Source organism: Gopherus evgoodei, chromosome 4 (genome assembly GCF_007399415.2).
Source record: "Gopherus evgoodei ecotype Sinaloan lineage chromosome 4, rGopEvg1_v1.p, whole genome shotgun sequence".
NCBI lineage: Eukaryota > Metazoa > Chordata > Testudines > Testudinidae > Gopherus > Gopherus evgoodei.
Genome location: NC_044325.1, coordinates 22,332,012 through 22,358,695, shown reverse-complemented (window position 1 = coordinate 22,358,695; position 26,684 = coordinate 22,332,012). Strand labels below are relative to the sequence as shown.

General features: G+C 44.3%; 2 protein-coding genes across 5 annotated transcripts in view; one reads left to right on the top strand and one right to left on the bottom strand.

Moving 5' to 3' along the window:
• CKB (creatine kinase B) lies at nt 1-10,370 on the bottom strand. 2 transcript variants are annotated; one of them, XM_030558677.1, is made up of 8 exons: nt 10,272-10,370; nt 8,488-8,703; nt 7,204-7,358; nt 5,601-5,733; nt 4,566-4,737; nt 2,570-2,693; nt 1,465-1,654; nt 1-360 (listed from the first exon to the last, which is right to left on the bottom strand). In XM_030558677.1, the coding sequence occupies exons 2-8, from the start codon at nt 8,678-8,680 to the stop codon at nt 182-184; spliced, it is 1,146 nt and encodes a 381-aa protein (XP_030414537.1). In that variant the 5' UTR covers nt 8,681-8,703; nt 10,272-10,370; the 3' UTR covers nt 1-181. The 2 variants fall into 2 exon arrangements, with proteins under 2 accessions (XP_030414537.1, XP_030414538.1); XM_030558678.1 differs by lacking the exon at nt 8,488-8,703 and adding an exon at nt 7,855-8,042 and having other exon boundaries at nt 10,272-10,367.
• Nucleotides 10,371-16,457: 6,087 nt separating this feature from the next.
• Nucleotides 16,458-26,684, top strand: part of TRMT61A (tRNA methyltransferase 61A) — a 31,539-nt gene continuing 21,312 nt past the window's right edge. Inside the window, exons 1-2 of one of the 3 annotated variants that reach the window (XM_030558676.1) lie at nt 16,458-16,526; nt 19,089-19,453. In XM_030558676.1, the coding sequence (XP_030414536.1) occupies nt 19,123-19,453 (331 nt within the window). In that variant the 5' untranslated portion in view covers nt 16,458-16,526; nt 19,089-19,122. Of the gene's footprint in view, nt 16,527-17,146; nt 17,243-19,088; nt 19,454-26,684 lie in introns of those variants that run through there. The other 2 variants (XM_030558675.1, XM_030558674.1) reach the window with 2 other exon arrangements.

Sequence of the window (26,684 nt, the reverse complement as noted above, 5' to 3'; positions counted from 1 at the left end):
CACATTTGTCAGGCCAAAACAATAGTTTATTTCAGTTTTTCAGCAACATCTCAGCCATCAAAAAAATAAACTCTAACACAGATGGATGGAAGACTTTTCTACAGTGTTACTAGTGGGTTTTTGATTGGAGTGATCTTTATTATTCATCCAATAAGTTAGGAAGCATGGAATTAAAGTGCTTTCATTTTTGAGCTGGTATGAGGTCATCAATGGACTGGCCTTTTTCAAGGCGTTTTTCCATTTCAATCAGTAGCTTCACACCATCAACCACCATCTGCACCAGCTCTACCTCAGAGAAGCCAAGCCGGTCAGCATTGGAGACATCAAACACTCCTCCAACAGCAGCAGTATCCACACCCCCTGAAGAAAGAGGAGATGCAGTTTAGAGTTATGAAGACCTTCACATCTTGTGTGTATTGCTGGAGAGACAACCTAGCAAGAGTTCACTTGGAGCAAAATTGTTTCCCTTGCTGGATTCATACCTGGTTATGGGCAGGGAGACGGAATGACATGGCTTGAACAGAAAGATACTTCCAGTTTGCTGCTGAGTTAATAGTGCAGTACAAGTTCTAGCAGACAGGACTCTCCCACTCCTGGCTTTATCAGTTTGAGTGACCCTTGGCAAGTAACTCAGCCTCTGTGCCTAGGAATATCTGCATCATTGGTATAGTATTCTACTGGACAGACGTCAGGTAACTTGATGCTTTTAGAGTGTTGTGATATACTGACACACTTTCCTTAGCCATGACTGTAGCTGTGGGCACTCTGTGAGCAAGCTGTCTATTCCATAGATGGAAGGGGATGATTTGGACATGGACATGGTGCTACTAACAGAATGCTGTAGTGCAGTTCTGTTGACCTCTATCCCATTTGCCTCCATACCATTTTTTAAGGTCACCCTGGAGTACTGTCCTTCTACTGTATGCAGAGCCATCCCTTGGGTAGGGTGAATTGGGGCAACTGCCCTGGGCCCCCATGCTTTTTGGGGCCCTGTGCTTTGATAAAAAAGCCCTTCGTCCTGCATCCCAACCTATGTATGGACAAATGGCACCCCAATCAGATATTCAAGTGAGGAGGGAAGCTGGCAGGCAAGTGAGTAGGGTGAGGAGGTGAACGAGGTGAGCAGACAGGAAAGGGGTGAGGAGGCAGGCAGCAAGGAGGAGAGTGGTGGTCAGGTAGATGGGGGGGGCAGAGAAGAAGTGTACCAGATGGACAGGAGACTGGTGGGCAGGCAGGGGTTGGTGATGTGGTGAGCGGTGGCAAGGCAGGGCAGATGGCAAGGAAACTAGCAGGGAGGCTGATTTGTCCCAAGCCCTGCACCCCCTCTAGGGATGGCCCTGACTGTATGAGCTGGGAATTAATCTTCTAGACACTGCCTCTGGGTAACCCAGGCCCCAAAACTACTCTTGCCAATAGCAGAGTATTTAAAGAAGTGGGAATGCAGAGCTGCATTCCATTTCTCACCTGTGCCTCGCTTCTGCAGCCTCAGCCTCTTGAGGATTTCTCCAAACTTCTCATGCTTGCTAAGGTTAGGTAGTTTGATGTGTACACCACCACGGAGACCTGTCCCAAGGTTGGATGGGCACGTCAGGATGTAGCCAAGGTGTGGATTCCACATGAACTCATAGTTTTTGGTCTTAAAGAGAGTTTCAATCTAGAGAGAAAAAAGCCTTTTAGAGAGACTGCCTGGTCTGTTCCTCCTCTAAAGGTTTGAGAATTTGAGACTGGATGACTATTTACAGTCTCATTCATGTATCTAGCTCCCTGATTCACCACCCCTCCCCAGATAGTAGCATGACCTGAGCTGAACAGCTGCTATCAGTGGAGCCTCTGAAGCTAAAGCCCCCTGGATTTAGAAGTGGGGACAACCAGCAGGGCATTCCCCCCCTCCCCCAAACAGATGTTTAGAACTTACTTTGTTCCCCAGTGTCTGAACTAGTCTATATTTAGTGGCTTTCAGGGTACCATCTAAGCTCATCTGTCGATACAGGCTTGTGGGAAGAGTGGATATTTAGTGATGTGTTGCCAAGCTTGATTTAGTGGAGTTTGTTCCTCTTTGCATGGATGGATGTGGGGAGAAAGTGCTGGTTTTACTTCCTTCACACACTAGTGTTCTAGCTAAGGTACTTTGTGTAGTGTAGCATCACTACAAATTTACTGAGTCTCAAGATATGTTCTATTTGTCTGTAGGCAGTGATAGGTAGTTCATATTATGTTTTAATTAAACCCCACTTAAGAGGAGGAAGCCAAATCAGGACATTAGAGGACCTTCCTCTAGACTTCATAAGAATAACCTACTTTCTCAGAGTAAGTGTTTGAGCCCATACACCCCTGGAATTTACTTGTGGAAAGATACACTAAGATGCTACCAGATGCCTAAGCTACATTGTCAGATGTTTACACAAGCACAATACAGGACTTGTGTTTGCACTGAGATTCCATGCCACACAGTAGCAGTACATTTTTAGAGCCTGTTTTAAGTCAGCACTGGGAGCACTGCATCAAGTCCTGCACCATTTAAGGCAAGAGCAATTCTCTTTAGGCTTCTTGTTACACATGTTAACTTCACCTTTGTTAGCCCAGTACAGAAGCGGGTGAACACTTCCCTCATGTTGCCACCTTTCTGCATGGAGATAACTCTAAGGTGATCCTCCTCATTGATCCAGACAAGGAAGGTCTTGTTGTCATTGTGCCTAGAAGACAGAAGCCAAACAACTTATTTCTCCCTTTGGAGTGGAGTTTTCCAGGTGGCAATCCAAGGGAGTAAATCTACAATGGGTTAAAGTCTAAATCAGTCCATCTCTTATCTGAAGACCTCATGTTGTACTGAAGATACACAGACTTTAGTGTCATTTACTCTTGCATGACAGTTACAGTAGATTTAGTTTCAACTCTGAATCCTCTTGTAGGTTAAAGGGTCAACTCCATAGTGAGACCTTCCCAAAACACTGAAGCAATTCAGCTTTTTCTGCCCTTAAAATCTGAATAGTTGTTATTGGACTCCTCTTCTACCCTGCTTAGACATGACTTAAGTCTTGGACTATAGCCTTGGCTACATCCTGTGCATCCTTTCCTGTGATCTTACTGCTCAACCTTGATGCCAAGTCAGGTCTTAAATTAAATTTGCAAGTACCTCTGGGACAGAAAGATTCAGTCCCTTTGTTCCATGAAGGGTCACTTTGGGGCAGTGTACGAGGTGAAATACATTAGCAAATATCCCCAAGATGGCAGAAGTCTGAATCTTGACTATCTCACACCATCTACGGTATGCAGGGAAACATTATGTGCAACCTAACTGTCTTATCAAGGTCAATTAAGTTACCTTACATGCAGCAATGACTCAGCATATGAGTAGATTCAAGAAACAAAATGTTGGATATTTGTTTTAAGCTGCAGTTTAGAAGAAAGAATGCTGCAAGCCTGGTAACCCATTGGTCCATCTGCCCTTGCCTTTGGATTTTAGTTGCTGCTGCCAGATTAAAAAATTCTTAGCGCAATACTGATAAGCAGCAAGTCCTGACAGCAATCAAGCTGGGTACTGAATTAGTTAGCTGTCAAGATGAAGGTTACATAGAATGTTAAAAGCTTCCATTTAATCAGAGACTAAGGTTTTAGGGTCATGGCTCAGTCGACAAAGCTATCTAGTGTTGGTATCTCTTGCAGGCAGGTGATAAGTTAAGTTATCTTGGAAAGGTGACCTACAAAACCAAACATGTTCAAGATCCCACTACTGCATGAGAGACTGAAAGGATTCTATTGAGTGTAGCAAGAAGCTTTTAGTGACTCTTGTTCACCTGGGATGGGAACAGTCACAGGAGTTCAACCTTCAGCGCAGAGGAGAACAACATTTTTTCTTCCACTAGTTGGGTGTTAGAGGTCTGACAAATTAACTCCTTCCCTTTACTTGTTCCTGTGTCAAGACATACTGCTAACTTTCTAGACAGAAAAGCAAAGGCCTGATGTTTCCAGTGCAAAAAAAAAAAAAAAAGCCACATAAGAGGCCAGGACTTCCCCTTACCATAAGCAGAAAGACATAGGCACTAGTACCCTTTTAGGTTTGCTTTGCTGATATTGCTGCAGAAGGCATTGCTCTTCCTGCAATGTGTCTTCAGTGAAGCCATTTTTACTGCAGTTTTTTTTTTAAACCCCCAAAGGCTCAGTTGAGTTAATCATAGTGACAGTGCCACTAGTTCACCATTAACTGATTTTAAGCTGCCTCCCTTAAATGAATTATTACTGCAGTGGTGCAATTCTTAAATCCCTAGTAAAGAGGCAGAGAGCCACAGACATGCCAATGGGGCTGAACTTTAAGTTTGAGGGCTTCTTAAACTTATGGGCTTGATCTTGTGGCCCACTGAAGCAGATATTAAAGCTCGAATTTAAGTGAGAACAGATTCAAATGCCACTTTTAGAAAGCAAAGACAGAATGCAAGTTGCTGCCAAGTGAACACTAGTATACAGAAGCTAATGTTTCATTCAGCTAGTTTATTCAGGACCACAGATGTCTGTGTGGTACCCACTGCAGACATGTTTAAAGGATTCTGGTTTCCATTGCATATACTCACCAAATACCTCTGCCATCAGGCCAGTCTCGTGCCATTCCAGAAGCCAACAGGAGAGGAGAAACTGGTTTATCAAATAGGAAGTGATCATCGATCAGCTGCTGCTGCTCCGCATCAGTCATGTTTTTCAAAGCATAGTACTTTCCATTAAGGTCACCTTCCAGGCTAGCCAGGGCTGAAAGCAAGATTCGTGTTTAGTACACAAATAGGATGCTAGGTGGTATTTTGATATGTTCCCAGCAATTGAGAGACTAGATGCACAAGCATAGTGGGATTTCTGAAACTGATCGGTTGTGTTTCCTTCCTCCCCTTACTGTAAGGACAGTGCAGTGTTTGGTTCTTTCAGCTTTGAAGGATTGATCAGGCTGCTGCATATTGTTGGGAGTTACTGTAGCCTTTATTTCTTTAAAGACCATTTGTTTTCTGAGGACCTATATTGCTAGCCAGAAGTGGAATAAGCTATTTTAATAGTACATGAATAAGCAAGGCCACTTTAGTCATTTAGAGGTTAGTGTAACATTTTCTGTATTGAGGAGTCCTGAGCAGAGTGGTCTCTGTACAGAGGACAGCATTACTACTGTACAACAGTCAGCTAAAATACATCCTGCTGAAACCCACAGCCCACTCCCAGTGTCCTCTTAGTGGAAAGCTAGGTGGCAAGAGTTGCAGTTAAGAGCTTGAGTGTTACAATACGTCACTGGATTTGAAAGGTCTAACACCTGCTGTAGTGGAGTGCATGCTCACTTGCTATCCCACACAGACAGTAAGGCCTTCAAGATCACAATCTCATTACTTAATACAATCCAGTTGCCCTCTACTTGCTTCCAATTCACTTCCAGTTGAGAAATAAACTAATCAGGTTAGCCTTCCAGCTACGTGTGGTAATTTGACAGATTCCTAGGGCACCAAAAGCAGAAGTAATATTGGAGAGATTTTTGCAGTTTAAGAGGTAGGCAAAGATATTCTGCCCCCTCAGTTATCAGCCTCAGTTTGATAAACATTAAAAGTCAGTCCATAATATCAGAACTTTCATTTTACCTTCAACAGAAAGCTTCTCAATAGCCCGTCTCTCTCCTCTGCTACAATGAGGGGGAAGACAGAATCCACGGATGCTCCTACCAGTTCTGACACGGGAGCTTAGCACGTAGTTTGGGTCCAGGTCATCACCACCCTTTAAGAGATTGAGAAGTGCAACCATGCCACCAAGTTCTGCCCTGAATTATGTACAGCCCCTATTAGTTCCAGAGCACAATTTGACCCCAAAGCCTTCAGTATTTGAATAGGCTTTAGCATTAACTCAAACACAAGCCACTGTGTTACTATCTCATATTTTTAAGTGGATAAGCTAGTGTACTGTGTGCATACAATCCTCATGTCAGTGCCCTCAATACATTAGAGCTGCTTTCCTCTACTAAGAGTTGGAAAAGATCAACTCATTAACAGAATTTTAGATCTGTGTTTACCTACGCGCAAGTTTGGGGTTTTATTTCCCCTGCAGAAGTGGGCTCTAAATAATGCAGCTCCTTGTGTTTAGATGCTTGTCAACTCTTGTAGATGGCAAACAGTTATGAACTCAGGTTGTTACAGTTAAGAGTCCTCCCATTCAACTTTAAAAATCTACTTCAGCTATAAATAGTTCACACGTTAGGGATTCCCAGTAGTTTAATATTTCTAGAATAAAGAATTGGAAAAGCAGGGAGAGATCCTGAACTTAAACTTGGGAATGGATATGACATAGTAGTGACTTCAACAGCTCAAGTGGTTTGTGTACAAGGACCTAGGCTAGACAATAATCCTTAAGGATCCTCCAGGGTGAGACAGGGCTGCCCCAGAAGTAGAATACAAATGTAGATGTTGAAGCCCACACAGCTGAGACAAGAGTAATTGTTCCACAGAGCAGAGTGGGCTAAGGGTTTGTCTACCCTACCCACCAGATTGGCAGGCAGCAATCAATCCAGCAGGGAGAGGGAGGGAGGGTGATGTCAATTTATCATGTCTTGTATAGATATGATAAATTGACTGCTGAGAGCTCTTCTCGTTCTAGGGGAGTACTGGAGTTGACAGAAGCACAAGCAGAGTCAACTGGAGAGCATCAGCTGTCAATTTACTGCCGTGAAGACACTGTGGTAAGTAAGTCTAAGTACACCAGATCCCCGCTAGAACATGGGGTTTTGGATCTATGCATGATCCTGTGTTACCATGGATTCCAATGAAGGTAATTAAATTTGGGATCCATGCAGTCCCGTGCCATAACTGAATTCACACTAAAAGACACGCATTCTAGCAAGGGTCTACTGTATGTCAACTTCAGCTACACTATTCACGTAGCTGAAGTTGCGTATCTTAGATCGACCCCACGCAGTAGCACAGGCAAGCCCCAAGTCACAGCAGTATCTCAGGTCAGTTATGACTACAGTACTTCTGTCCTTCAAAAGTGGTTCCACCCAGCCCATGGAGAAGAGTCCTTACTGAGAGAAGTATTCCTAGCTATTGCTCTCTGGAGTCTAACAGATTCTAGCAGGTGGTCACTCAAGTCACAGGAACAGATTCTGATTGACAGGGACAAGCAACTGCACTTAATTTTGCCCAGGCTTTTCTATACTTTCAGCAGTAGTCAGACATCTGGCAAAAGACTCTATACCTGTAGGTGATCAGGATTCAAGTCAGTCTTGTGTTGGTCAGTTGGTTTGTAGCCTCCATGTCGGTCCTGGATAATTGGGTCAAAGAGTGCCTTAAACACTTCATAGGATTCTTCATCACCAGCTACGCATCCTACTGTCATAATGAAGGGATGGCCTAGAGTGGTAATAGAATTGCAAGAGCCAGATTTGGGTGATGTTTGACTGTATCCCAGAACAGCATTAACCAGATAAGTTTGTCCTTATAATGGTAGGTCTAGTCACTTGGGAATACATTCCTACATACACAAGACAAGAACCAGCTGAAGACCAATCTTAGACACTTCACATTTCATCCAGCTAATGAAATGTAAAGTTACTGAAAACCCCTAACTGTTGCCAACAATCCATGTTTGGACAAGTGAATCTAGTTCAGGGCAAGGTTTTTGTTCATAGTTTAATCAGATATTTTATGCTCAGGCAGCTCAGATATTGCAGCCATTATAATACACTGGGCTTGGACTTCATGGACAACTTGATTTTTGGTTCAGACTGCTACTGATGGAGTTGCATTGTTGTAGTTTGCTCACAAGAGTCACCTCCACAAACTTATAGTCACCATATGCATCACTTATTTCAGGTGGTTCACATAGAATATTCTCAATGCATTTTACCAGGATTATCAACCCCAGTCTGAATGACATCATCCAGGGTGAAGCCACTGGGTGTAACTCTGTCTCTCAGTTTCTTGTACAAGTCCAGGGTTAGCACCTTGGCCATGTGGTTGTTGTGGGCGCTCAGGTCCGGGTACTCCTCATCAGGAGGCAGTCTCTGATTATTTAGTTGGGCCATTTTGATATTGCTAGAGTAAAAATAAATACTGGAATGTTAACACATTAATAAATCTGCTCCCCCTTTTTTTCAAAAGAAGTGCCACAGAACTTCACATAGCCAGTTTGGAATAGGAGAGATCAAAGCAGCCAGGTAAGCCCTGAATGTCAAATTTTTAGTCATGGTGTTTATAGATAAGTTTCACTTAGTCAGATTTTGTTTCAGATTAAAGCATTTAGCAGAGCAGTTACATAATTTGAATGTTTGGTCTATCAGAACACAGCATGCATTTATAGTGTTCTCTGCATTGCTCAATGGGATAAGGCCACCTTGAACGCTTAGCAGGCAGGGCTTTTGGGCCAGGACTCACTGCTTGGGAGACTGACAGCTCTAGGAACTTTGGTGCTGCTATCAAGACGCACTTCCTTTAATGAGGGAGAACAGATGGTTGTGGATCAAGGGGCTCTCTCCTTTACCTGGGTTGTCAACCCCAGTTTGGATGACATCATCCAGGGTAAATCCACTGGGAGTCTGTTTGTCCCTCAACTTCTTGTACAGGTCCAGGGTCAGCGCCTTGGCCATGTAATTGTTGTGAACACTCAGGTCTGGGAACTCATCCACAGCAGAGTACTTCATCTTCAGGAGGTTGTGGCTGTTTGAGAAGGGCATGACTGATGCCTGACTGCAAGGTGCTAGGGGAGAAGAAAGGGGAAACTTCACCTTCAGTGCTTGGCACGCCCTTCCAGGCAGGCTCTGGAAGGACGCCATGGCATGCAGCAAGGTCACCTTGGCACGTACTCCACCTGCCTGCGGCCCAGTTAACCGCCTGATCTCTAAGGCACCTTCCACAAACTGCTAACAAGGGCACCTTGTGGGCAGGGCTACCCCCTTCTACACAGGGGGAGGGTGCAGAGCCGGGGTGGGGAACTTTCCCCAGGTCGCACAGCAAGTCGGTGGGAAAAGTGCCATGTCCCCCCCAATCCAGGGCTTTAGGCAGTGGCCAGCCCCCCTGCTGAGAGCTCTTTCCCGGCCCTGCCAGAGCAGGGCCACTTCAGAGGAGGGAGAACCCGCGGTAGCTGCAGAGCCGGGAGGCCCAGCTGCTCCCACACCTGCCCCCCCCGTCAGCAGAGGTTGCGGGCTCTGCAGGGGGCGCCGGGCCACCCACGCCCTCGGCAGGGGGCTGCAGCAAGGCGCATGGTTTGCCAGCCAGGAGACCTACGGCGCTCCCGACCCGGCCAGGTTATCTCCCTCCGGCCCCAGGCAAGCCGGGGCTTGGGGGAGGAGGGGTGATGCGGCACCTGCCCGCGCCTGAGAGGCAGTGGGTCGAGCACGGCAAGCGTTCCCCAGGAGCCAGCACCTGCAGGGAGCGTGCAATGCAATGCAAGCGCCCCCCTCGCCAGGAGAGGGAGGGTAATGCAGCGCCTCCCCCTAGGCTCAGCCACCGGGGCCAGAAGGACGATGCAACCTCGCCCCACCTGCAGGAACGCAGCCCCCGGGCTCGCTGGGCGCAGCTCGGAACCACCGCGGGGAGCCGGGACCCAGCTGCAACCGCAACCAAATCCCGTAGGGAGCGTCCGGCTGCAGCAGATCAGCCAGCTCCGGAGGGGAGAAGGTGAGGACTAGGGAAGAGAAATTCCTCCGGCTTCCCCCAGCCTCGGGGGCAAAGATCCCAAACACCTAGCACAAGCTCTGGAGAGCCCGACCCCCTCCCATCCCTGCGGGAGCTCCGCTGGGGACAGCTCGCCCATCCCAGTGCACTGCCCACCCACTTTGGGGACGGGGTTAAACAATCACCTACACCGAGCCATTATGTAACAAACGCGTCCGAGTAGGGGGGGGGGGGGAATATCTATGTAAATACCCTGCTAAATAGCGACTTAACCTGGCTTTAAACTTAGAGCCGATCCAGTTTAACAAACCCTCTAGTGCCTGCATGGAGCTGGGATTTAATTGGTTTTTCCTAGGTTGCATTCTGGGCGTCCATATTATAATCTGTTTCCATCTCTCCCTTTAGCTATAACCACCCCCCGCAATGCCTCCCCTCCTTTTTTCAGGGTCCGGAGACACACTCCGGACCCTTTGGTAGCCAGCACTAACACAATACATTTAGCTGCAATACAATGTAGACCCTTCGGATTACAATTTTGGGTGCTTTTTTTTTGTGCCTCGAAATAGTAATTTTAAATCAAACTGTCTAAAACAGGCCAAATGGATCATCCTCCAATTTTTAGTATTGCCAGTCAGGTCCCCCAGCACTTACCGGGCACCACAGAAACAGCTCCTGTTCCTGCTCTTACACTCCAAGCTATCAGAGCACGACCTATATGAAGTAGAGTCTCACCCCCACAACCTCACCAGTTTTATATACAGCAGGAGCTGGCCTGCCATTGGCTGGTATTTATATTCCATTCATTCCACTGGAAGATTGTAAAAGGGAGTGGCCGAAGTCCCCTCGTCTATTATAACCTATTGTTACTTCCACTTAGCTAGGCCTCTAGTGGCAGGGAGATGCTGGCTGTCTCCGGTTCCTCTATGATAGCCTGAGCTACAGCTTTCCTTCCAGGCTATTTGAAAATGTGAGGAGTTTTGGCTCAATCATATGGGATTATTTGCTCTGGTAAAATGCAAATACTGTTTTAATGCACAACCACTTCCCATTATTACAGTGTTTCCCAGCACTATTAGACCCACACAGCATTTTTGCCATTCAGATGCTGCCTTTAGTAAATATTTAACGACTCTAATAATCTGGTGTAATAAAAGTAAGATCTTTGTGATGTTAGGACCAGCCTGATCTAAGAGTCATGTGAGTGATTAACTGCCTCTGAGTTCACTGCTTAGAACCTATGATAAGAATAATGGCTGAAAATCTAGTACCTATTCTCAGCCTCCTTGAAATATTACAATAGTGAGTTTATCTCACAGTTTAATTTGAAGGGATGCATACTTGATTAATAAAGTACACCAAGCCTCTTATTTTATTGTGTGCAGAAAAAGGGGGGGGAGATAAGTAGGGGGGAGGCTGCATTGGAGAGTAGCTGAAATGGTACAAAGGTATGATCTTAATTCCCTCTTGAGAACAGAAATTAAAAGACTAAAGCTTGCTCATCTTATTCATGAAAGTAGCAGGGCTGCCCAGATGATTTAGGGGGCCTGGGGCAAAGCAATTTTGGGGGCCCCTTCCATAAAAAAAAGTTGCAATATTATAGAATACTATATTCTTGTGGGGGGCCTGTGGGGCCCAGGGCCTGGGGCAAATTGCCCCACTTGCCCCCACCCCCATCTGGGTGGCCCTGGAAAGTAGTGCTATTGACTTTAATGGGATTACTCAGGTGAGTACAACAAGCAGGATTGGGCCTAAAGTTAGATGCTACTAAGGCTAAGGAAAAAGAAAAGTTAATAACTTTACTTTTAACCTTATAATGTTACACTTTATATTTCTTTCTGAAACATAGTTATTACAGTAGGCCTTACATTTGTCTGAATGGGACAGGGGACTATACATTTATATAGGCTTAAATAAAAGAGTTATTTTAATGTAAATTATGACTGTCACAGGATATAAATCCAAGTTCCTCTCCCAATTCCTAACCCCACCATCATCATCCAAATTCAGATAAAGGAGGAGTCATAAGTGTTGCAAATAAAAAGTATTTGGGATAAGGAATGAACATAGACCATGACTGTAAAATAAAAATTCAGACCACTACAAACAAAATTGCATTATGTTTGGCATGGACAATATCTGAATTAATCAAGGTCTACCTGATATTCAGAGCTGCTGAGCACACAGAACTCCTGCTGAAGTCACTGGGGACAGCCAGTCCTCAGGCAGGCACCTTGTCTCCAGGAACAAAGAACAAAGCCTCTCAATATCCTTTCTATCTTTCAAATCATATTAAATCTCCTCCAAACTTTCTAAAGCCCCCATCTGTATGTACCAGTCAGGTATGTTCACAGTTTGCACAGACTTCTAGTGCACAATTCTGATCTCAATTATACTAGCATAAATCAGCAGTGATGACAGTAAGCTTGTCTACATCAGAAAGTTGCAGCGCTGGTGAGGGAGTTACAGCGCTGCAACTTAGGAGGTGTACACATCTGCAGGGCACCACCAGCGCTGCAACTCCCTGTTTGCAGCGCTGGCCGTACTCCCGTTTTGTCTCGGGTGTAGAGGATCCAACGCTGGTGATCCAGCGCTGGTAATCAAGTATAGACACTTACCAGCGCTTTTCTTGACCTCCGTGGAATAAGCAGGTATCCCAGCATACCTGAGGAAGCCTCTGGTAATCAAGCTGGTCTCCTTCCCCGGCTTGCTCTCGCGTTCCCCGAACCCCGAGCAAGCAGGTCTCCTTCCCTGAGGTTTGCTGGGTGGTTCCGGGAACGCGAGAGCAAACCGCGGCGAAGCTGGTCTCCTTTCCCGGTTTGCTCTCTCGTTCCCCGAACCCCCAAGCAAGCAGGTCTCCTTCCCTGCGGTTTGCAGGGTGGTTCGGGGAACGCGAGAGCAAACCGCGGCGAAGCTGGTCTCCTTTCCCGGTTTGCTCTCGCGTTCTCCGAACCCCCCTTGAAGCCGCCCAACAGCGCTGCAGTGTGGCCACATCTAACACCACTTGCAGCGCTGGTTGCTGTAAGTGTGGCCACTCTGCAGCGCTGGCCCTATACAGCTGTACTAATACAGCTGTAACAACCAGCGCTGCAAAATTTTAGATGTAGACATGGAGTTACACTACAGTAAAATGAATGTGAGTGCAAAATCAGACCCATAGTCCTTGAAATAATACATTTAGCTATGGATGCTCTCAGTAAAACTTCTGTAATTTTGTCAAAGTTATGATGTCCCAATGTCATGTACAATTCGGATTCTGGATTATTTGGTGCAAAATGCCAAGAACATGTTTGGCGCTATATTAATAATAATAACTGTAAATAATAATACACCAGTAATTTAATATTGTATTTACGTGGTCTCTGATTTCTTCCCAGAATTGTTATGCACTCTTCTCCTCTGGTAACAGCTCCAGCTGTGATAATTCTCTTTAATTCCAGCCTTACGCATCCCACTGGGCATCCATTATGTTACAAAGGTCACTTTTAGGTTATTCCCGGATAAGATCACATGATCTTCATTGCATCATAACTAATCCTATTTTTCATTTTCAGCAAGAATTTTATAACTCTTTCATTCAATCTCCTATTGCCTGGCTTCATTCCCTGTTTCCACACCAACAATGGAAAAAACATCAACATAACAGGTCTCATTGGTGGACTCTGTATATGTTGATGTCTTTCCATCAAATGAACACTTAGGCAAGAAACCATCCTTTATTATACCCATTTTTAGATAAGTAAATTGTGGCAAAGAGAGGTTCACTTGCCCAATGTCATGCAGCTACTCAATGCAGAGCCAGAAACCCTGATTCCAAGTCCCCTGCTCTAATCACTAGACACAATCTTTCCCAGAAGCAGGAATATCACTATTATTATTACTTTATACTCCATCAGAGCCCTCAATCTGCCAGGCATCATTAACACACACAGTGAGAGAGACAATCCCTGCCCTACAAAGTTTTCATCTGAAGAAGACAAGCAACATGCAAAAGGTGAGAGAGTAGGAGTCGAATAAACTATGTGCAATTCACATGTGTAATAAATACATATGAACTGTACTCAATAGCCCCTCATTCTGTCCATCGTTATTTGGCAAATTTCTTGTAGCCAATATGGCAGAAGTGGTCTTGTCTGACTTAGCTATCATTGGCTCACCTGGAATTTTGAGATTTGCTGAGAGTTTTATCTAAATTGGATCCATAGTCTTTCTGTTACATCAATCCCCAGACTTCCCAGGTGGCTTAATTGTAAGTGTTGTGCAGTAGACTAAAGTTAATATGCCAACAGACAGTGACAGACCTTTATATCTAGTTCATCTGCTGAAAAACGGTATTTTCTTCAGGTAAGCCCTTATTTGCTTGTCCAGCTGCAATAATGGCAGCATTATATTCCCTTATATCATGGAGTAATTAATGTCCTGATGCTTGCTGATTTATACAGTAGGTTGCAGTGATGCAGCCCAAGATGGAGATATGGAGTAATGATCCCAGAGATTTCCATGTTGAGCTTTGTCTGTATCTGAGTGCAAAAGGAGATGTGTGTTACTTAGTGGACACATCCTCTGAAATGACCCAGGTGTGCCTAAGATGAGCCCGGAGAATTATAGGGTAAACATTTCCTTGAGAATTCAGAAGAATGTCCACAAAAGAGGAGACAGCAATAGATGGTGAACAACCACCCCCAACAGTTTTGTATCCAATTCGTGAGCTGGCAAGCTGGGTTATAAATTGCCATAAAACAGTACTTTGAAAACAAGCCAGAATGTATGTGGATCAATATACTGGAAGGATTTGGCTGTTGCTGCATTTGTTTAACTTAACTTCTCTTCCCACACAAATGGAGGATGAATTTATCTTAACCATTAAATATACCTGCCTGAATATCACTTTGAGCATCTTTATTGGCAATTTGTTTCAATGTCTTCTCATCTTGGGCCCATTAATGCAAAGGGTTGAGCACCTCTTGTGAGTTGCCTAGCACGAACAGCTCTCACTGAAGTTAAAGGTAGCCGAAGGCTGTCAGTTCTCTTGCTGGATCAATTCTTTGAACAACCATCTTTTCCCAGAATGCCATTACTCCAAAATGATTAGGCAATGTGTTAGGTGCAGACACACAGACATATGGTTGTAAGGCTGCAGGATATCTGGGGTAACACAATCTAAGAAATCTAAGAAACTGCATTTATGTCCAGGTCAGAGGAGGGTGTAACAAACTGGTTAAAAATACAGTTGTATTTGTAGGGTGAACAGGCATAGTTGGCTCAAGAGGTAAACCAGATAACTGCTCCCGCTCCTTCTGAAGGCAATGGTAAAGCTCCCATTGATTTCAAAGGGAGCAGGATGGAGACTCATCAATTCTTTCCAATAGATAGAACTTCCATCCAAGTTTGCACAGATCATGATTTTTTTGGTTTTCAGGTCCACCTGCAGTCCTTGATCCTTTTACTTAATGTCCAATTCTCTGCTCATTGCTTCAAAATTTTATTGCAGAAGACACCTAAAAGATTTTTTCCTTAACTACCGTGTATTATACGTTATCAGTTAATAAAGAAAAATGTATAGGATTATCTGCCTTGTCAGCATAGACAAGAATCTACAAATCCAAAATGATTCAAGTGCTTTCTATTTGTGTGTGCCCTTCCACCTGCCATTGGCTACTGTCAGAGGACAGGATACTGGGCTTGATGGACCTTTGGTTTTATGTTTCCATTCAAGGTCTCTGGGGCTCCTTTGCAAACAAAAAATGAAGTATTCTTACTTTCCTCTCTACAGAGAAAGTCCCCAATGCCACAGTCCCATGTATAGGTCTACACCAGTGGTCCCCAAACTTTTTTCATCATGCCCCCCTTTATCCATAATGGAACCTGTCCGTGCCCCCAGAGGAACCACAGTCAGGAGCAATGTCTGGGAGCAGGGCCAGAGCCATGGGTGAGGCCTGGAGTGGGGCTGGGGACAGGAGCCAGGGCCAGGAGTGGGGCCAAGGCTGGGGCCTGTGTGCTGTGATTGGGGCCGGGAGCTAAGGCTGGGGCCAGAGCTGACGCTGGAGGTAGGGCAGGTGCGGAACAGGGGACAAAGTGGGGCTAGGTGGCACCCCCTCCCTGCCCCTCTGGGGGCTGGCCTAGATTCCGCTGTTCCCTCCCTGAACATTCCTCCATGCCCCCCTAGGGGCACACACCCCACAGTTTGGAGATCATTGGTCTACACACTACTTAAACCTTTAACATGGAACTTAGGTGATGGTTAGTTTATCACTCTGTGTCTTTAGAACACTGATTCTATTTATCTTGAATTAATGTCTTTTTTCCCTATAGCCTACAAAAGCTGTATGTAATGGCTAATTGTCTTCAGCTTTTCCAGAATTAGATCCTTTGTATAATAGCAATGTATGCTAGAGAACTTATTTCTGAATTCAGCCTATTTTCCTTGATACTTAGTGTGAAATCTTGACGCCATTGAAGTCAACAGCAAAGTTGGTAAGTATTGTTATTAATATGGGAAGAATAAGTCACTGAGGCTCTGTGTGGGTGCAGGAAGCTTCCTACACAAACCTCAGTGCAGGATCAGGGTCCTGTTGCATTTCATGGTCCAAGCAGAATGAAAACAGACCAGGCAAATTCACTTTCATGCACTAGCAAAATGCTGCAAAAACCTGTGTTTTTTAATTTAATGAAAAAATTCTATTATTAGCAAGTTTAGTAAAACCTGTTGTTTTAACACACCCACTACATTTTGGACCCAGACTACTTCAATGTCCTCTAAAGTCTCATTGAAACACAATGCAACGTCCTTCATCAGCACAGGGAGATACTATTAAATACGCCCTTTGAATGAATCCAGAATGAGCCCGTGCCCTCTTCCTCCAGCTGAGCAAGAGTGGGTAGATGAGACCCGAACACACAGCCAACTCGGTGAGTTCTTGGGCCACATCCCTGTGGCTCTTGGTTGGGGGGGCTACAGAAGGGAGAGACCCCCTGCATTGACAGCTCAGGCTCTGATGTGAGTGAGACTCCTAGGACCAGGGCTTAATTTGTAATGAAAGAGGTGCCAGGGCTCAAGCAATTTTTTTACTTCCATAACTTGCATGGCAAACCCAGCGGTGCAGGGGCTATGAACTGCTAAGTCTACGGGCGCGGGGCTCAGCCCTCCCGCCCGCAATTTAAGCACTGCTGAGGACTGCTCCTCCCCGGGACAAGCCCGCAGCAGAAACCCTCCAGCTGATAAAAGAGCTTTAAAAATGAGCCTTGCAGGGGCTCCAGGATGGGAGTTTCTCCCCTTCCGGTCAGCAGCTGGGGGGGACTCGGTGCTCCCTGCGGCTGGGCTAGCCCCGGTAGCCGGGTCCCCACGTGCCTCCCCCGGGCTGGGAGAAGGGCACGGAATTGCAGCGTTGCCCGGGGAGGTAGCTGGGAGCCGGACTCCCCGCACTGACTCTGCTCCGGGCGGGGTTGCTGGGCTGGCAGGTGCCAGTTCGCTCCGGCGCAGGGGGTTAAGGGGGAGGGAAACGGAGCGTCAGCAGCCTGCGACCAGGGCGGAAGGAGGAAGCGGTGGTTTGAGCACCACGTGGGTGAGCCGAGCCGGGTCCTGTGGCTCCCTTAATGTCCCCACCCGGAGGGGGAAACCCAGGCAGGTAAAGGCACCGGGTGTGGCTGCTGCTGGGGGAGGTGGGTGTTACCCACACGCACCCACTGGCTTGGGCTGGGAGACTGGCACCTGGAGGGGCGAACACCCTGCGGGAGGCGAGGAGCCTGGGAGATGGGGGGAAGGATTGGAAGACTCTGAACCCGGCTCTGGGTCATCTGTCCCCTTGCTCACCCCACCCACGTGTTTCCCCCGCCCCCTCCCCTTGAGTGGCCAATGTTAGCTTAGCCCTAGCTGCCTCGAAGCATGTCACTAGGCTGTCGTCACTAGCTGGACCCTTCACCTGTTAATGCTGCTGCTTTCTAATCCCTAGAGCATCTTCCTGCCTTCCCTCCTTGCCTCTTTTATTGTGCTTCTAATTTTAAGCCTAGTAAATAGAGAATCAAGTTAATTAACTCTAAAGCAGCCTCAAAGTAACCATTAGGTTTTCTGCACTTGGCTAATTTGCCTCTAGATCCTAGTAGCTGAGTTATTGTATTTATAAAAAGTAAGTAAATACAGCAGTTCTTTCTCTAGGGCTCTGTTCAGGAGTCAAAGATTTCCTCTGCATACAGGCCAAGGAGGATTATTATAATCAAAGGTATAGTTGATAGCCAAATACTGGATCTAGTGGCCTGTATATTTTATAGGAGTGTTTTAAAAAGAATGCTGTGTTTCAAACCCACATGAAGGACTATGCACCATAAATGTTATGTCTTACTTCTCTTTGTTCCGATTAATGCATCAGATTTCTGCCTTTATAAAGGGGAGTCTCTAATTTGTATTGCACAATTTAACCCTACAGTAATGTGTAAACAACTGCTTCTCCCCAGTCTGCGGCTGGAGATGCAAAGTCTGTGTGGGAAAGAACTTCTCGAAGGCAGGAATGATTTGATTTATAGGAATATAATTTTTTTTTCCATTTCATAGCTCAGGTTATTCTAGCTTTATTAAGTTAAGTAGTTAGTCACTCAACAAAGACAATGGGAGAAAAACTGCATCTACAGTACATGCACAGCAACTTGAGAATTGACTACTTCAAAACCCAACAGTAAATAACCCGATATTTTGGATAAAAAGTATATCCAAATTACCACATCAGCTAAAATCCCACAACTAATTGATATTTGGTAGCTGACAGTTAACAGCCCCACAAAGCTTTACTCTTCTGCTCTGGCTTTTAAGTTAATGGAAAACTATTTAAAGATAAATATTTGTAAATGTTTAATTGTTTAAAGGGATCGCATTAAAGCTCTTGGATGACCTGACCTGAAATCTTCATGCCAGGGGAATCCCTCACTCCATTTAGTCTCTCTCTTTTTTCTTTTTTCTTTTTTTTTAAACCAATTGGATAGTAGTTAAGCTTGCCCAGTTCTAGGGGTGACTCTTGCTCTGGATAGAATGTTTATTGTCTTAGGTTCTCTTTCTCTCTCTCTGGCGATTTATGACTTAACAGGCATGCTTGAGAACTTGTGCAGTGGGGTTTAATAGACAGCTACAGTTCATATCTCCTGGTAGCTATCTCTGTAACAATGTGGAACAAGCTGAAGAAAGAATTTGTTTGCTTGAACTTGTTTTAAATTATAAGTGCAGCTTAGTGTACAAAGGGACAAATGTTGGTCACACTGAAGTCCAGTGAGAGCTTTTTGTGGGACAAGGATTTGGTTCAGTGTCTTTTGTTAGACTTCTAAATGTTTCTTGAACTACATTAAGTTTAGTAGCCATCTTGTGTATAGTTTCTTCAAGCTTTAGATATAAATTATGACACATTCTTACTTTTATCACTCATAATTCCATATAAAACTCCATCGTGGTCTAAAGGTATAAAACTCTCTTGTATGTTTCTTCTCCTTTAGGTGAAAATATCCCGCCAACTAAAAGATTATCACAATGAGTTTTGTTCAATACGGAGATACAATAAAAGATGGAGACACAGCAATCGTGTTCTTGGGCCATGAATCAATGTTTCCTGTGAAAGTCCAACATGGCAGTAAAACTCAGACTAAGTATGGGGTCATTAGACATTCCACTGATCTCATAGGCAAAAGGTACGGCTCAAAGGTGACCTGCAGTAAAGGAGGTTGGGTGTTTATTCTTCATCCAACCCCAGAGTTGTGGACAATGAATCTTCCTCACAGAACACAAATTCTTTATTCAACTGACATCTCTTTAATCACCATGATGCTGGAATTGAAGCCAGGATCCATAGTGTGTGAATCAGGTAATAGTTTTTAATAAGGGATTTTAGTATATTAACTCAGGGGTTGTCAACCTTTTTCTTTCTGAGCCCCTCCCCCCCAACATGCTATTAAAAACTCCACAGCCCACCTGTGCCACAACAGCTGTTTTTCTGCATATAAAAAGCAGGGCTGGCAGTAGGGGATAGCAAGCAGGGCAATTGCCTGGGGTCCCAAGCCACAGGATGCCCCGCGAAGCTAAGCTGCTCAGGCTTAACCTTCAGGCCTGGATGGTGTGGCTCGGGGTGGCTGGACTTTGGCTTTTTGCCCTGAGGCCCAGTGAATCTAATGCCGGCCCTGTTTGGTGGACCCCCTGAAACCTGCTTGTGGCCCCCCAGGGGGTCTTGGACCCCTTAGTTAACACAGCAGTTCTCAACAACACTTTAACTAGCAACAGACTCTGCTTTTAATCTTTAAAAATATATATTGTTCTGTTGCTGCTAGAATCTTCCTGGCCTACAGCTTGAATAATTCTACTTCATTTATGAATGTTAGCAAATACTCTTGTTTTTCTGTACTGAAAAGACACTTATGTGACATTGGCTCAGTACGACGGGCACCATGTGCAGAAATGTATACAACAAGGTGGATTTCAGGGGGAGGGGAGGGTTCCTCTTAAAATTATGAGTTGGTCTTTGGGAATGTGCCAGTTTCAGATAAAATACTTCAGTTTTTTTTAAATACAGTAGGATTAGGTGTAGGGGGAGTTGAAACTCGAAGATGTCTACAGAACAGCTTGTCTGACAAACCTCAAATATAAACCCTACATTCTTCTAAAATAACTTGAGCATTGGTAGAACTTACACGGGTTGAAAAAGAAAACAAACTGGTACGGGTTAAACTGGTATTATGTGGGATAAAATGGGAGCATTCACCAAGCTACATAATCCACATAGTTGACCCTTCTCGCGCTATGTATGTGCTATGTGCAGTACTGAAACAGCACACGAAGGTCAGCTGCAATGGAATGTACAATGGGTGGTTTGATGCCAATGGTGATCTGTGCCCTATGTTCCACTGCTTTTCATGCAGCTGATTTTTAACCCTCAGAATGGGTTATTGGTGTGTTTTTTGTTTTGCTTATAAAGTGTGCTTTAAACATTATAAATGCTAGGCTGTTGCTTGCGATGCAAAAGGGGAGTTGTTATATTTTATACTGAATGTTCATTATCATACTGGTTAAATATATTTTATAATCTTTAATATTTTTATTACCGCAGGCAGCATTATTAACAATTTCCTGCGATTTGATTACTTTCCTGTACTTTAGGGGAAATATATAATTTTTATTAGTGTATATAGCTGCCTTTCTTTTTGAGGCATTTATTCTGTCTGCCTCCATTGAATCATTTTGTAAACCTGCTTGTCCCTTGACTCTCAAGAGCAGATGCATAAAAGGAGTGCACAATGTTGTTGTGCCATATTTTTGGTTAACATTTCCCATTCCCAGTCTTGCATGATATTTGGCAGCCTTTTAGGCATGACTCTTTTTCACATGCAGCTAAAATTTGATCTGTCATTCTGTTTCAAATTTGTGGGCCAGGGAATGTGATGTGTGTGTATATTTAACCCCTGAACGCAGGAAACTGGTATTTCCAGATGCATAAGGCACTATTGCACAAGCCCTTGATACTGCAGAAACTCTGAACCCCACAAGTCCAGATTCTAGTTTGTACAATGATAGTCTTAGGGTTGGAACTGCAGAGTTGTTGTAGCTGTGTTGGTCCCAGGATATTAGAGAGACAAGGTGGGGTGAGGCATCCACATGGCCAGGAGGGCACAGAGGCAATGTGCCATAGCATGGCTCGACCTGGCTAATGCTTTTGGATCGATGACCCATCAGCACACTTTTGCCATGCTGCGAGAGCTCAGGATGCCTGAAAACTTTCTCCAGCAGGTCCAGGAACTGTATGAAGTTTTCACCACCACCATCCACTGCACGGAAGGAGAGACACCCAAAATTCCTATCCATAGCAGTGTGAAGCAAGGCTGCCCCCTGAGCCCCATCGTTTTCAACTTAGCCACGGAGCCGCTCATTCGAGTGATCTCCAGCAGTCTAGGCGGTTTCTATCTATATGACAACAGAGTAAATATCCTGGCTTACACAGACAGTCCTGATTGCAAACAACCCCGAGAGTCTCCAACAAATGCTTGACATGACCAGCGAGGCTGCCAACTGGATGGGACTCCACTTCAATGCCGGGAAGTATGCATCCCTGCATATCGATGGAAGTAGAAGGGATTTGGTCCAGACAACATCTTTTCAGATCCAGGGTGAACCTATGATCTTCTTCAAGGATGGGCAAGCGTACCAACATCTCGGTTGCCGTAAACTCCACTATCCCCGGAACTGATAGCCAACTGCAATCGGGCATCATCATCACCAACAGGGACCAGAAGAAAATCATCATGGTGGATATCACAGTGCTCTTCGAGAACAGGACCCTGGCCTTTCACAATGCCCGAGCTCAAAAGTTAGAGAAGTACGCCCCTCTGGCCGAAACCTTCAGAGCTAAGGGTTACTAGGTCCAGACACATGCGCTGACCGTCAGAGCCTTAGGCGCATGGAACCTCAGTAACAAGCAAGTGCTGAGAGAATGCATAATCGGTCAACACTACACTCAGCTGATGCGGCAACTCATGACATCTGACGCCATCAGGTGATCGAGGGACATCACTGGACATCGACAGTACCAGCAGGGATGAGCTAGAGTGCCAATGAGATGCACAGTCAGAAAAGTAACATACTTTCCTCATGGATTGTATTTTCTAAATGGGCAACCAACCGTATTCTCAATTACTGAGGGACAATCTCCACTCATTGATATATTTCGCGTTCCACAACCAAATCTCTGTACAATTTTTCATGAGTGATGTATCTGAGTGTTCTGATTCTAATACCTAAACGGTATTGTTAAATCTATTCACCTAAATTTGGATTATTGCTGATTATGCGCTCTATGTATCATATGACTTTTAAAAACTAACTTTGTGGATAATCTAAGCACTATACCCAGATGTATAGACACTCTTTTCCCAAACTATGTATTATATAACTTTTTTAACATTAGCTTTAATAAAATTTTTATCTCTCTTACTGGACCATTCTGTTGGTGAATGTATCATTGGAAAGTTTGTCTCTGAGTTCTTCCTCTGAGAGTACCTTTCCCTGATCTATGTCACAGCTAAATACAAGGTGGAACAGATTGTTTAGTAAGTAGTTAACACACATTCTAAAAGACTATTCAGGATGATGTGAGCCATTAACAAAAAAATTGAGTTAGTGGGTCACAGCTCAAATCAACAGACAAAGAGGGTGTCATAAACAGATAGCTAAGGGTTAATGTCTCTTTCACCTGAAAAAAAAAGTAACCTGAAGCACCTGACCAGAGGACCAATCAGGAAATAGGATTTTTTCAACTCTGGGTGGAGGGTTTTTTGTGTGTGAGTCCTTTGTTCTTGGTTCTTCTGTCTGCCTGAATCTCTCTCAGCTATGAAGAGGATTTTTCTATTTCCTGCTTTTCTAATCTTCTGTTTCCAAGTTGTGAGTACAAAGTTGGTTTTTTGTTTTGTATTTGTTTTGTATTTACATGTCTATAGTTGCTGGAGTGCTTTGAATTGTATTCTTTTTTAATAAGGCTGTTTATTCATATTTCTTTTAAGCAATTGACCCTGTATTTGTCACCTTAATACAGAGAGACCATTTGTATGTATTTTTCTTTCTTTTTTATATAAAGCTTTCTTTTAAGACCTGTTGGAGTTTTTCTTTAGTGAGGAACTCCAGGGAATTGAGTCTGCAGCTCACCAGGGAATTGGTGGGAGGAAGAAGTCAGGAGGAAATCTGTGTGTGTTTAGATGTACTAGCCTGACTTTGCATTCCCTCTGGGTGAAGAGGGAAGTGCTTTTGTTTCCAGGACTGGAATTAGAGAGGGTGGACTCCCTCTGCTTAGATTCACGGAGGTTGCTTCTGTGTATCTCTCCAGGAGCACCTGGAGCGGGGGGGAAGGGAAAAGGTTTATTTCCCTTTGTTGTGAGACTCAAGGGATTTGGGTCTTGGGGTCCCCAGGGAAGGTTTTTGGGGGGACCAGAGTGCCCCAAAACACTCTAATTTTTGGGGTAGTGGCAGCAGTACCAGGTCCAAGCTGGTAACTAAGCTTGGAGGTTTTCATGCTAACCCCCATGTTTTGGACGCTAAGGTCCAAATCTGGGACTAGGTTATTGACAGAGGGTCATTGTAGTTCTCAACCATGATGACTATATCAATGAGGCCAACCAACAGCTCTGACTCCACCTATTATGAAGAGTTTGAAGATTCCACACCACAGTTCACCCAGGAATTTAAGGATATCGTCAAATCTTTTCCCCGGACAACTCCAGAAGAAACTCTACAACGTCATCACACATAGTCCCACACCAAGAACCTTCTCCATGCTTTCTCAGATGCACAAACAAGGGACCCATCGTGCCTGGCCATGGCACTCTTACTGAATGAATATCAGGACTCACAGGAACCATCCTCATGCCACTCATCACACAAGGAGCCAGCGTCCTCCAGGAGACAACCAACTTCCTCCACAAAGTCCTCAACATTAACAAACCTCCCTCAGAACACCATCCTTGCCACCATGGATGTCACCTCCTTATACACCAACATCCCTCACAATAACTGCATCTGTTTCATCCTCAGCTATAACAGTTTTTTACACTTTATCCAAACCATGGGAACAGCTATGAGTACTAAGATGGCTTCCCAATATGCCAACCTATTCCTGGGCCCCCTTGAGGAAGTATTTCTGGACAAATGCACTATGAAATCAATTATATACCTGAAGTACACTGACGATATTTTCATCTTCTGGACAGATGACCTACATTTCTCATTTTCTACTACAGCTTCAACAACCCCACCCATCCATCAAACTTTCTCTAGAATATTCCCACACCAGCATCACCTTCCTGAACACCACAGTCAGCTTCAACAGTGCTACAGACAACCATGCAAGAAATACACGGATCACCTATCTTCGCAGATCCAGTAACCATCCCAAACACACCAAGAAATCTGTTCTCTACAGCCAGGCACTCACATACCACAGAATATTCTCAGAGGAGAAAGTTTGGGATACACACTTAAAACCGCCTTCATCTAACAAAGACACTCCACCAAAGAAATAGATCATATCATGGAATAGGCCACCCAAATATCCTGAGAGAACTTGCTTCAATACAGAGGGGAAGAATTTCCGACTGTAGATCCCTATTTATTACCACCACACCAGAACCCATACAGGGTATTATTAAACAATTACAACCCATACTCATATACCCATACTTATACTCGATGAGGACTACAGCCTGAAATAAATCCTTTCCAAACCCCCTTTTCCGGCCTTCAGACAATCCCTTCCCTCCCGCCAACCTGACCAAGATCGTCATCAGAAGCAAGCTCCTGCCCACTAACTCAAAGTAGCACCAAACCTTGCCAAAACAACAGATGCAAAACCCACAGAGATCTAATCACTGCTATGATGATCAATACCCCCCACAACACACCTTTCAAGATCCGTGGATCCTACACATGCCTGTCACCAGGGCAGGCTCCAGGGTTTTTGCCACCCCAAGCAGCGGGTGGGAAAAAAAAAAAGCTGCAATCGGCGGCAGCTCCACCGCACTGCTTTCTTCTTCGGTGGCAGGTCCTTCCCTCTGAGAGGGACCGAGGGACCTGCCGCCAAATTGCCACCTAAGAGGCCAACATGCTGCCCCTTCCCCTTGACCACTCCAAGCACCTGCTTGCTGAGCTGGAGCCGGCCCTGCCTATCACTCAGAATTTTAAGTAATGTCAAAGCTGCCTAGAAAGAAAAGAGATGGGCACTTTTAAGTATTTATGTACATCTAATAAATGAATACACTTAGCTCTGGTACACCAGAAATGTTTCACTCAAGGATAGTTTGTGGCAAGTTCTCCACTGATCTGTTTTAGTGGCTATATTATTATAGACAAAGTAGTACATTTTGACCTTTCTAATAACAACTAACTACTGTACCTGTGACTTTTAATAAAAGAAAAGACATTGCTCTGGATTAATCTGGTTACTCCTTGAAATAAGTGAATTTATTTAGAAGCACAATGCAAGTGACCAGAAATGACAATTTGAATAAAAATGTTACAAGCGTTGACAATTAAGGCCGAGGCTAGTATGATGTAACATGCTTTGGGGCAATCCTAAATCAGGCTATATTCCAGCAATCCTAAATAATTAGTTCTAGATTAACCTTGTGTGGCCTAACAGGGAACACGCCTGCAGTGATTAACTGAAACAAGCCAGGAAATCTAGTCTAGCAATGAATGACATTCTGAGTCTGCTTCCTATTGATGCTGGTATTATATGCATCCAGAGCATTAACTAGCATTGGACTTTTATTTTACTTCCTTGTATACTGCTGGCATGATAGCAATGAATGGGTCAAATTTTGCTCTTTTACATTGCTGTAAATCAAGAGTAACTTCACAGACTGCAGCAAATTGCTCTGCATTTACATCAGTGAAACAGAGTAGAATTTAGCTTAATGTTTATATTAACAGCTGGTGTTGAATTTCCTCATTTCTTGTGTCATACCCATAAGACTGAAGTAAGGAGAGAAAGATAAAATGTTTTTGGTCTGAAATGAAATGGAGTAAATTCAGCATAATACTATATCTCTAGCAATTTAAGTAAAAGGGTGGTTTTTTTTTCCTTTTAGGGAAAAAATAAGATGACTAGAATCTTTTATTTTGTACCACTGAGTTTTGGAAATGGATTTAGATATTTAAAAAAGCGGTCATGAAAAGTATTACTACAGCTTATTTTTCTACCTACTTTATTTTTAAAGAATGGCTTGCTGCCAGTGTCTTCAGATATATGCCCGACTATTAAAATGATACAAATGCACTCTTTTCAGGTTTTGAAGAATCTAGGAATCTGGCTAATGTCTCATCTGTGATACTTAGTGGGTGAACCTTTTCTCTTCCATTTCCTGCTGCTATCTAAATTTTAAAAAATTGTTGTTTTAACTATAGCCAGTGCTGTCTTTTAGAATTAAGGTTACAGTAGAACCTCAGAGTTACAGACACCTCAGGAATAGAGGTTGTCCCTACCTCTGAAATGTTTGTAATTCTGAACAAAACATTGTGGTTGTTCTTTCAAAAGTTCACAACTGAACATTGACTTAATACAG

Excerpts from the sequence above, each read along its gene's own strand:
- CKB (XM_030558677.1), bottom strand. The coding sequence starts at position 8,680 with ATGCCCTTCTCAAACAGCCACAACCTCCTGAAGATGAAGTACTCTGCT. Across the intron at positions 5,734-7,203 it reads TGAATCCTGATCACCTACAG|GGTGGTGATGACCTGGACCC; the intron begins GTATAGAGTCTT and ends AATCTCTTAAAG. Across the intron at positions 1,655-2,569 it reads TCTGTACTGGGCTAACAAAG|ATTGAAACTCTCTTTAAGAC; the intron begins GTGAAGTTAACA and ends TTTTCTCTCTAG.